The 12,302-nt window shown below is 37.8% G+C and overlaps 1 protein-coding gene across 8 annotated transcripts in view; it reads right to left on the bottom strand.

Moving 5' to 3' along the window:
• LOC116867736 (nuclear body protein SP140-like protein) overlaps window positions 1–12,302 on the bottom strand; it is an 87,651-nt gene that overhangs the window by 59,933 nt on the left and 15,416 nt on the right. For all 8 annotated transcript variants that reach the window (XM_032857453.1, XM_032857448.1, XM_032857451.1 and 5 more), the window contains exons 2-3: window positions 1,502–1,664; window positions 201–369 (exon numbers count right to left, since the gene is read on the bottom strand). In XM_032857453.1, the coding sequence (XP_032713344.1) occupies window positions 201–369; window positions 1,502–1,664 (332 nt within the window). The remainder of the gene's footprint in view (window positions 1–200; window positions 370–1,501; window positions 1,665–12,302) is intronic.

Here is a 12,302-nt window from a genome sequence, read left to right as displayed (position 1 = left end):
AGCAGACCTCTACTCTAGGTGGTTGTTGAACTGTAGTTATTATACCATAGCTTTGAGAAGGTTCACGATTTGTATTTTCTCTACTGTTATATCTTGCCCCAGCACTGCCTGTGGAACAATGTAGGCTCTCAGTTTATATTTGTCAAAAAAAAAAAAAATGTGGCCCTGGATGTCAAAAGGTAGATAATAAACCCAATTACCAAATTCGAAGCTCTTGTAAATGTGATTTAAATTAGGGTATTCTTGCCTGTTGACCTCGCTGAACAATGCTTCCAGAAGTGGCAGGTCAAATGTCTTCTCCAGTTCATTGAGAACATTATACGCCACTCTTGGTACAGGGACCAGGTTTCTACAAGAATCTTGACAATCCTTAAAAAAATATTGAATGGAGAGAATATAAATACAGACTTTCAAGTTACAAAAGAGCCCTTGAAAGTGATTTCATGGGTAATGTTTTCCAATTTCCCAGGTATCTTCTCATAAAGTTTTAGAATTTCTATTTATTTGTTTAGATACTACGTGAAACAAGTAAATCCTGCCTCCTCAAAAACATTCACTTGTGAAACAGATCTCTCTTCACCTTCATCTATATTACATATAAGTAAGAGCAGTTTTGAAGAATAACAGTGGGTTCAAAGTTAAATGATGTGTAGCCCTTTAGGAACCTGGCCAGATGTTTTAGGAATAGACTAAGAGGTGATGAGCAGCTGTCCTGTCCCAGGGATGACCTTTACCCTTTCCCCAGGATGGACTTGGCCTGGAAGAACTCAAGAAAACCCTGTGATAGTTGTCTCCTTTTGTGAATTTGGCCACAGAGAATGTATATTCACACGGCAAAGAGAAGACTTGAATCTCTGTATGTCCAGCAATGCCTATTGATAAAATCAAACCCAAATTCCAAGACTCCAGAAATACCACAAAAAAAGAAAGAGAAATAGAAAAAACAAAACAAAAAAGCCCTAAAAACTGAGAACTGCTAACAAAAGAATAATAATCATCAATTCCCAAATTTCCCAATAGGACATCAGTTCCCTGTAGATTTTAATGTTCTCAGATCTAAGCACTCAAATTGATGCCCACTGAAATGATATCTGTCAATTATTATTTTATTAAATTAACTCACTTAAGTTTTACATCAATTTATTAAAATTACCTTTAATTCTCAGTTTATGTTATATTCTACGTGTTCCTACAAGGCATTATACATCTATGGAGCACCTCTGCTTCAGGTTCAGCCCATTTGCTATGCTATTCAGCCCAACTCCAGGGGGCAGGACAAAGCACCTTTCCTTCAGTGAGAAGCGGGATTATCTCTGGTGACAACTGATTCTCTTTTTCCTTTTTACCTTATGGTAACACCTGCAACAATACTTGAAAAAGTCCCCACTCATAGGAGACTCCTTAGTCAGTTAGTTGTGCCTGACGTTTGGGTCCAAGATATCAAAATATAACTCCATATGGGGACAGGTTACCAAAGAGTGACATAATAAACATCACTTACATCATACATTTTATTGCTGATGAGTTCACGGTCCCGGAGGCACTCAAAGAAAGGAAATGGCTTTTTTATTGCATTTGAAATCTCCACCTTGTGTCTTTTGAAATGTTTGAATAGAGTCTCATAGACAAGTCTGTCATCATTGTACTGGTCTTCTGTGGATGTCCTAGGAAGGAAGGATACCAAGTGAAAATGGTCATCAAGATTCCAAGATGCTTGTGGAGGCTGTAAGATTTATATGAACAATAAGCTGGGGAAAACTAACATATATAAAGTAAATAGGGCTGAGCAGAGACAGAATAAATGGAATTGAAGTAATAAGCAAAGACATGATGAAGAAAGTATGAAGGTTAAGAAAGACTTAAGTGTGGGACTGAAAAAGTCTATTCCAATCTGTGTGGATGAAAGCCATTATAAAGATACCTTCACATATCTGAAATATGTTTGTAATTAAAAAAAATTAAATTTAAACAAAATTGAGATGGAGTGAACAAAGGAATGAAAAGCAATGGAATAAACTATACTCCAATAAAACAATTTTAGAAAAAAGGAAAGCAATGGGATAAAAGTTTAACCTTGAAAATACTTAACAACTAAGAGGAAAAAAAATATCAGAAATATAAAAACCAGTTCTCCCCCTATAGATGTTAAGAGAAATGCTATCCTACATTATAAAATTAGTTTATAAAGGATAAGATGTGGTTAATAGTGACGTGAAACAGTATAAATTTATAATATCACAAGAATATCAAACATTTCTCCTGGGATATCTGGTCCTACTTTGTGTAGGAATCTTTGTGTATAAATCTATCCTGATTATTGTTATATATAGTGAATCTTTTCAGGCATCTGAATTTCAGAAAACACTGATGTTTCTTGTGAAAGTAATTTTAAACCTCAGTCTATAATTCCAATTTTTAGTTGATCATTTTATTGCTCTGATAATAATGTTTTAATCAACATCCTCTATTACACAAAGACTTAGAAGCTTCCTTTGTCAAACCAGAAGAGAATTATTGCCACTTCCCAGCACTTAGTATGCCTCGGGGAATAATAATGTCACATTGTTATGTCAAATTCCTGCAAAAGAAATGTTTCAGTTCAAAGACTGCAGATAGAAAAGAAGCATTTGTCTTCTCTTTTATTAAAACCTCTGCCAAAATGATAATAAAGAAATTGGATTCACAATGACAAAGAGAATTGTGGGGCAATGAGCCCAAGAGAGATTTCAATGAAAATCTCAATGACAAAAGTGGTCAGAAGAGTGCTAATAATTACTGTTGTAGGTGAAGGGTGCTCCCAGAGGTCAGAAAAACAAGTATGCCCTGAAGAACTCCGAAGAGGCAGTAGAGATCACACGGGAGACAGGGTGCTGAAAACGTACATGTTATTTTTAAAATGGAAAATGGAACAGTGCACCTCTAACCCTCATCCTACAAGCTGACCACCTAGAGCCAGGCAGCCTCTCAAAGGCAAACATTGCTGACCTATCACATGTGTGAATTTTGCCTCTTACTGGGTTTCATATACGTGGATAATCCATCATGTTTCCTTTATGCCTGACATTTGCTCATCATCCATACTGCTGGATGAATGGAAGTTTGTTCCTTTTTGTAGGTGAAAGTATTCCATTGTGTGGACCTACCACAATCTGCTTATTTATTTTCCTGTTGATGGACACTTAGATTGATTTCAGTTTGGGACTTGTATGAATAAAGCCGCTGTTCTTGTACACTTCCTTTTATGGCATGACGTTTTCATTTCTCTTGGGTAAATAATTAGGAGCAGATCACTGCATGAGTACGCTTAGCCACTTTAGAATCTGCCAAACTGTTTTTTGCAGTCTATTAGAAATAGTTTTTCTCATTTTAGCCATTCTCATGAGTATGATGTAGGATCTCATACAGTTTTAATTTCTTTCCTTTAACGACTCATGACATTGAGCATGCTTTCATATGCTGATTGGCAATTCATACATCTCCTTTTGTAAAGTGTCTGTTCAAGTTTTTGACCCATTTATATTGTTGGGTTGTCTTTTACTACTTACTGATGTGTAGCAGTTTGTTTTACATTATGAAGAGAAGTGTTTTCGTTTAATTCATGTATTACAAACATTTTCTTTCAGTCTGTGGTTCACTTAACCATGTGTTTTGATAAGGAGAAATTGTTAATTTTGAGGAAGCCAATTCCATCAATTCTTTTCTTCTGTGGTTAATAACTTTAATGTACTAAGAAATCTTTGCCTACCACAAGTTAATGGAACTATTCAAAAAGCAATTTACAATGTAAGCATGGGTTTATTTCTGGATTTTCTATTTTGTACCACTGATCTGTTTGTCTGTCCTTATGCCAATAGCATATTGGCTTGCAGACTCTATAGCTTATAGAAAGTCTTGAAGTCAGTTGGGGAAAAATTGTCTTGGCTTTTCTAGGTCTTTCGTTTTTCCATATGTCTCTTAAAATCAATTTGTCAGTTTCTACAAGAAAAGCCTTTGGGATTTTTATTCAGTTTACATTGAAACTTCAGATAAATTTGGTTACAACTGATAATAATATGGAGCTCTAATCTGTTAACATTGTATAGCTCTCCATTTATTTAGTTTTCCTTCCAGAAGAGTTCATAGTTTTCAGTAAAGAAGTCATATACCTCTAGGCTGGGGAATTTTAGAAACAAAACAGATGAACAAAGGGGAAGGGAAGGAAAAATAAAATAAGACAAAAACAGAGAGGGAGGCAAATCACAGGAGACTCTTAACTATAGGGAACAAACAAGGTTGCTGGAGGGGAGGTCATGGGGGGATGGGGTAATTGGGTGATGGGCATGAAGGAGGGCACTTGATGTAATGAGCACTGGGTGTTATATGTAATTGATGAATAAATTTTACCTCGATACTAATAATACACTATGTGTTAACTAAATTGAATTAAAAAAAGAACTCATACACATCTTTCATTAAACTTATTCTTACCTAGAAATGGTATTGCTTTTTAAGTTGGTATTGCTTTAAATGGTATTGCTTATTAAATTGCTTGTTATAATTGGATGGGATTAAAACTGGTTTTTTAAAATATTAACCATGTATTTATAATCCCACTAAATTGTATTCCAGTAATGTATTTGTAGATTTCTTTTAGATTTTATAGAAAATAAATAATCACGTCAGCAGCAAGCAAAACTTTACTTTTTTTTCCCCAACAATTATTTTTTTCTTTCTCATTATACTCGTTAGGAGTTTAGACACAATGTTGAAGAAAAGTAGTAAAGTGTAGTAGACTTCCTTGTCTTGTTTCCAATCTTAGAAAAAAAAAGCACTTAGTATCACCATTAAGTATGATGTTTGCTGTACACACTGTGTTTGTGTGTGTGTGTGTGTGTGCGCGTGTGTGTGTATTTTTAACGAGACTGAGGAAGGTATTGTCTATGCCTTGATTGCTGAGATAGATGTTGAATATTATCAAGTGCATCTGCTGAGATATTTCTATGAGTTTCCTTCTTTATTCTTTAATTTAGTGAATCACATCAATTAATTTCCAGAGCCTTCTCTCAAGTAGGAACAGAAAACCACAGGTCAGCAGAGTTTTAAGAAAATTCTCAAATATCAGAAAGAATAACATACAAAAAGAGAAAATAGTTATCCTGGGAGAAACAGAGATACTGTAGGAAATGAGAAACTTTCAAAACCTCTAATATTTATAGAGAGATTTGAGAATACACACTGCATGCCAGGACACAAAGAAAGAAAGTGATTGTGGTCTTAGATAATTTTAAAATTGATTTTTGGAAATTTACTGAAGTTTACTAAAATGCTTATAAAACAAAGTTGAAGAAGTCTTCCAGAAAGTTAAGAGATTAAAAGGGGAAAAAACCTAAATTTGAAAGAAAATATAAAAGCATTAAGATAAATTTAGGTAGTCTAATAGCCATTTAACTGGAGTCAAGGACATTGCAGAGGAGGAACATATCAAGAGAATTACTTAAAAAGATATCACAGAGTGGAGGGACATAAATTTTTAAAGGGTATTTTTAGATTTAAAATTTGAAAATTTAAATTAAAAATTTTTTTAATTTAAAACTTAAAAAATTAAATTTTCAAAAACTTTTTTACATTTTAAAATTTAATTTATTTTTATATTCTTTAAATTTAAAAGGACATAAACCAAGGCACCTCATTATGAAATGACACCTAAAAAACAAAGAGAAAAACTTAAAAGCTCCCAGTAAGCATCAAGAAACTGGTCAACTGTGGAGGAATGATGGCAAGAATAACTTGAGAGAGACATCCCATCAGTATCAGTGACTGTAAAGCCAGCTCTTCAATACTCAGTGTTAATCAGGACAACTTCAGATATGTAAGCTCAGAAATTTTACTTTACAAACATCAATCTTGAGTGTTTTTCCTACAATTTTTAAAAATTTCCTTTATGTATATAAAGTTTTAAAACTAAGTCACCTAGCGTGGTTCTAATGTATTTATTTATTTATCTAATAAATAGATGTCTAATACTGAGCAGCACACACTCACTCTTAAAAACATTAAATATGGGGACACCTGGGTGGTTTAGTCAGTTAAGCTTCTGACTCTTGATTTTGCCTCAGGTCATGACCTCAGGGTCATGCAACAAAGCCCCTGCTTTGGGCTGTGTGCTGAGCATGGATCCTGTTTGAGATTCTCATTTTCTTTCTCCCTCTGCCTCCCCCCAATTCACTCTCTTTAAAATAAATAAATAAATATTTTTTTAAAAAATTCAATGTGTTGGATTTAGAAAAAGAGGCAAGTAATCCAATATTGAGGAAGATGTGAAAATTAGAAACCAGTGGATCTAATCCTGGATACATTAAAAGGGAACCCAAGATGGCAGTCCAACAGCAGTTCAAGGACATTCTCTGATTGGAACAAATGATGTTTACAAGGTACAGATGAGTGCAATGAATGACAGTAATATCATAAGGGATGGGAGGAAGGAATTGGGAATACTCTGTTACAAGGTACCTGTGCTACAGATGAAATGGTAGAAACTGTACTGAAATCTGTAGGCAATCACTAAAAACATTTGAAAAGAAGTACATGAGAGACTGTAGACTCTGGGAAACAAACTGAGGGTTTTGGAGGGGAGAGGGGGTGGGAGGTTGGGTGAACCTGGTGGTGGGTATTATGGAGGGCATGTATTGCATGAAGCACTGGGTGTGGTGCATAAACAATGAATTCTGGAACACTGAGAGAAATTTAAAAAATTCCTAAATTCATAGAAGTTTGAAAACTAAAAAAAAGAAAGAAAGAAAAGAAAAGAAGTACAACTGATATGTTAATAGAAGAGACAAGATAGGATCATATAAAATGCTAACTTAAAACCAGATAAGGCAGAAAAAAAAGAAAGAAAAAGAAACAAAGCAAATGCAAGGACTAAGGAACAATAACAAACATGCTAGATATTAATGCATTCTATAAATAATTACATTCAGTGTGAATGGTCTAAATACTCCAATTAAAAGCAGAGCTTGTCTGTGAGGGAGCTAAGATGGTGGCATAGTAGAAGGACCCTAAGCTCATCTTGTCCCTCAAACACAACTAGATAATTATCAAATCATTCTGAATACCCAAGAAATCAACCTCAGGACTGACAGAACAAACTGCATGATGAGAGGGAAAGAAGAGGCCACATTAAGGAAGGTAGGAAGTGCGGAAACATGGCTGAGGAGTGATACAGATCATGAGTGCTGCAGAGGGAAGGGAGCCCTGGTTGTGGAGAAAGGTGAGAGAGAGAGAGAGAGAGAGAGAGAGAGAGAGAGAAGCACACAGAATTATGCACAAGGAGAACACTTCCCAAAGTCACTGGCTGGGAAAATGAGAGGGGCTGATTTTCGTGAGTTCTTGCAACCAGTGGGGTTTGAAGACTGGAATTTTAAAGGTTGGTGGGCATGGTGAGATAGAGCCCTGAGGGCATTGCCCTGGTCCTGGAGAAAAGGCAGGGGAACAACCCTGGGACAGATGGTACAACAAGAGGGTCCCCTGGGCATGCAGTGGGGAGGTTATTCACTCTTCTTGGAGCACATCCCTGAGAGGTAGCATTCACAGAAATGCCTCTCCAGGGACAAAGTTACCAATGAACACTATTTCTGTCCCCCACCCCTCAGCCTAAGCATGGAGCCACCTGACTAGAGCAGCTCAGTCCCAACACTGGCTGTCTAGTCTGCTTGCCCCAAGTCCCACACCCCTGCAATCTGGCATGACTACCCTTCTTGGTTAGATCTCCCTCAGTCCAAGCACAGTGAGACCCTCCCCCAGAAGACCAGCATAGGCTCCCACCACAGCACATCCTTAAAGTTTTTAGTTTTAAAATTTTATTTACTTATTTTTTTAGAGTGAGTGAGTGCAAGCAGGGGGAGGGGCAGAGGGAGAGAATCCCAAGCAAACTCCATGCCAAGCACAGAGCCCGACACGGGGCTCAATCTTACAACCCCAAGACCATGATCTGAGCTGAAACCAAGAGTCAGTCACATAATCAACTGAGCCATCCAGGTGCTCAAGTTTGGAGTTTTAAAAGTTATCAGGTTTGGGATAGAGCCTGGAAGGCACTGTGCTGCTGCAGGAGAAAAGGCAGGTAAGCAACCCAGAGGCAGACAGTGTGAAAACAGCTATCTGAAAAATGCCTGGGATGCAAAGGGGATATTATTCACTCTTCCAGGAGTGCTTTCCTGAGAGCAGCAAGCATGGAGACCCCTGTCTGGGAACAAAGCAGCTGGCTGGTATCATTTCCTTACCCCACCCCTCAGCATAAACACAGAACCACCTGCAGTAAACAGCACAGCACTGACACTAGCTGCCTAACCTGTTTACACCAAGTCCCACATCCCTGTGCTCTGCCAGTACTGCCATTCTTGGTCAAGTTTGCCTCAATCCCAGCCCATGGGCCTCTTCCCTAGAACACCAGCAGAAACCCCTACCCCACCATATCTCCCAACCAGATTGTTCTGCAAGCCTTCAGTTCTAGTGGAAGTAGCATCAGGTTTTAATAAGTAGACCTGAGCACATCTAGTTAAAGCTTGTCACATGCTGACCAAGGAGCAAACATTGCCCACTGCAGACAAGGAGAGCCTCTGCAGATGACTAACCTGAAGGACAGAGTAGCCAAAGTGCAAAAGCAGACTGCATGTAGCAGAAACACCAGACCCAATCCCTGAAGCACCAGGTCCTGGACACTATACGACATCTTCTTCATGAAACCATTACTTGCAGGAGCAGGGAATATAATGGGCTTTTCTAACACACGGAAGAAGACAGAGACTTTGATAAAATGCAAAGATGGAGGAACTCATCCCAAATGAAACAATAAGATAAGGTCACAGCCAGAGAGCTAATTGAAACAGATATAAATAATAAACTTGAGGGAGAATTTAAAGCAATAATCATAAGGACACTCACTGGGCATGAGAAGAGAATGGAAGAGTTCAGGGAGGCCCTTACTGTAGAGATGAAAGAGTTAAAAAACAGTCAGAAATGAAAAATGCAGTAGCTGAGATTTGAAACAGATTGGATGTAATGACCATGATGGAATAAACAGAGGAACAAATAAGTGATATAGAAGATAAAATAAAGGAAAATAATGAAGCTGAATAAAAGACAGAAGAAAAATTACAGAACATGAGAATAGATTTAGAGAATTCAGTGACTCCATAAAGCACAATAACATTCATATCCTAGGAGTCCCAGAAGAAGAAGAAGAGAGAGAGAGAAGCGGGCAGAAAATTTATTTGAGGAAATAATAGCTGAAAACTTCCCTAATCTGGGGAAGGAAACAGACATCCAAATCCAAGGGGCACAGAGGACTCCCATCAAAATTAACAAAAGCAGGCCAACACCAAGACATATTGTAATTAATTTGCAAAATACAGCAATAAAGAAAACAATCCTAAAAGACAAAGGAAGTCCCTAACTTACAAGGAGAGACCCATAAGGCTAGCTTCAGATCTCTCAAAAGAAACCTGGCAAGCCAGAAGGGAGTGGCATGATATATTCAATATGCTGAATGGGGAAAATCTGAAGCCAAGGATACTCTATTCAGCAAGGCTGTCATTCAGAAAAGAAGGAAAGCTTAAGAGTTTCTCAAACAAAAACCAAAAGAGTTCATGACCACTAAACCAGCCCTGGAAGAAATATTAAAAACAATAATAGAAATAGACAAATCTGTCACTACAGTTGGATATATGAAAAGCCTTTTTTTAGTAATTAATAGATCAAGCAGGTGGAGAAGCAATAAGAATGCAGTTGACCTGAACATCACTATCAATCAACTTTATCTATTTGACATTTTTAGAATACTCCATCCAACAGCAGAATACACATATTTCTCAATGGATTACAGGGAATAACAACCCTCACTAAGACAGACCACACTGTAGGCCATAAAACACATCTGAACAAATTTAAAAGAATAGAAATCATTAAAAGTATATTTTCAGACATCAGGGAATTAAACTACAAATCAATAACAGAAAGAGGTAGAAAATGCCCAATACTTGGAGATTTAAAAATACACTTCTAAATAATGTCCAGGTCAAAGAAGAGGTCTCAAGAAAAATTTAGAAATATTTTGAACTAAATAAAAATGATCATACAACTTATCAAAATTTGTGGGGCTCATTTAAGCATCAACTCTTGATTTCAGCTCATGTCATGATCTCAGGGTTGTGGGATTGAGCCCCACATCAGACTCTGTGCTGGGTAAGGAGCCAGCTTAAGAGTCTCTCTCTCTCTGCCCCTTCCCCCACCCCACTCACTTGTGAGTGCATGCCCACACTCTCTTTATTTCTCTTAAAAAAATTGTGGGATGCAGAAAAAGCAGTGATCAGAGAGAAATGCATTTCATTAAATGCAAATATTAGAAAAGAGGAAAGATCTAAAATTAATAATCTATGTTTCTCCACTTAAGAAACTGGAAAAAGGGAGAGGAGCAAGATGGTGGAGGAATAGGAGTCAAAAATATCAGGTCCCAGGAGTTCAGCTATATAGTTATCAAACCATTCTGAACACCTACAAACTCAACAGGAGATAGAACAGAAGAAGAGCAGCAATCTAGGAAAAGAAAATTAACCGCTTTCTGGAAGGTAGGACATGTGGAAAAGTGAATCTGAGGTGACAGAAAGATAGACCTCAGAGGGAGGGGCCACCTCCCAGCAAGTGAGAGAGGAGCAGAGCACAAAATCAGAACTTTTAGAAGTCTGCTCCACTGATGGACATCACTCCAGAGGCTAAGTGGGGGTGGAGCCCTCGCGGGGACAGTGTGGTCTCAGGACCCATGGGGTCACAGAAAGACCAGGGATGTCTGAGTGTGGCAGACCTGCCAGGTATTGGAGTGGGGAAACCGGCTCCAGAGCCAGAGCCGAGGAGTGCGCTCTCAGCTTGGGGTTACCTTAAACCGTGATCTGAGGCACAGTTGGGCCACAGCTCTTTAAGCAGGGACCTCACAAGGGGCAGATCCAGAGAGACCCCCTTCTTCCTCCTAGGGGAGGAGTGGTGTGGGTGTGCATGGCAGGAATCTGCTGGGTTTGGAGACTCCAAACAGGGCCGTGCCCAGAGATAGAAATGCTTGGTCACAGGAGACCAGGGAGACAGGAGGGACTGACTGCTTTTCTCTGAGGGCATGTTGAGGAGTGGGGCCCTGAGCTCTCAGCTCCTCTGGACTGGAGATTGGGAGGCCGCCATTTTCATTCCCATTCTCCAAAGCTGTATGGAAAGTGTTCAGGGAGCAAAAACTCCAGAGAGTGAACCCAAGCAGATTGCTTAGCCTGGGCCCTGGCAAGGGCAAGGCAGATCTGCCTCGGGCAAAGACATTTGAGAATCACTGCAACAGGTTCCTTGCCCAGATCAGCAAGAACATCCAGCCAAGTCCAAGTTCACAAATCAATGAGAACTGCAGAACTCCAGAACTAGGGGAAAACAACACATAGAATTCATGGCTTTTTTCCCCATGATCCTTTAGTCTTTCAAAGTTAAATTTTTTAAATTTTATTTTTTTCATATTCTATTTTTTTAACTTTTCCTCTTTCATATTTTAAAGTTTTTTAACTATTCTATCTTATCAATACCTTTTTAAAAATCTTTTTTTAATTTTTTATTTTTAATTCAATTTAATTTTTTTCAGTGCTCCAGGATTCTTTGTTTATGCACCATACCCAGTGTTTCCATGCAATACTTTTAAAATTTTCATTGTTATAGTCGTATTTTATCCCTTCATTGCATTTAACCTTATTTTTTGTATATATATAGGGTTTTTTTTCTTTAAAATTTTGAGATACAATTTCTTCTAAATAGATCAAAATATACCCTAAACCTAGCACATGGCTTTGTTCTAGTCTCCAGCCTGATCACATTCTTTCCTCTTTTTTTTTCTTTTTTCAAACCAACTTCTTATCAATTCCTTTTTTAGAAACTTTTTAAATTTTCATCTTTACAGTCATATCCCATCCCTTCATCGTGTTTACCCTTACTTTTGTATATAAATCAGTTTTTCTTTCTTTAAAATTTTGGGAGGTAGTTTCTTCTAACAGGTGAAAATATACCCCAAATCAACTGTGTGACTCTGTTCTATTCACCAGTCTAATATATATATTCTTTTTTCTCCCTTCTCCCCTTCTCCCCTCCCGTCTCTTCTGATTTGGGTAGTGTATATTTTTCTGGGCTCATTGCTACCCTTTTAATATTTTGTTCTCTCATTCTCATCTGGATAAAATGACAAGGTGGAAGAACTCACCAGACACACACACACACACACACACACACACACACACAGAACAAGAGGCAGTACT

The sequence above is a fragment of the Lontra canadensis genome, unplaced genomic scaffold (genome assembly GCF_010015895.1).
Source record: "Lontra canadensis isolate GAN:19392208 unplaced genomic scaffold, GSC_riverotter_1.0 scaffold13, whole genome shotgun sequence".
Classification (NCBI taxonomy): domain Eukaryota; kingdom Metazoa; phylum Chordata; class Mammalia; order Carnivora; family Mustelidae; genus Lontra; species Lontra canadensis.
Note: the sequence above shows the minus strand (reverse complement) of the source record. Positions and strands in the feature narration are given on the sequence as shown.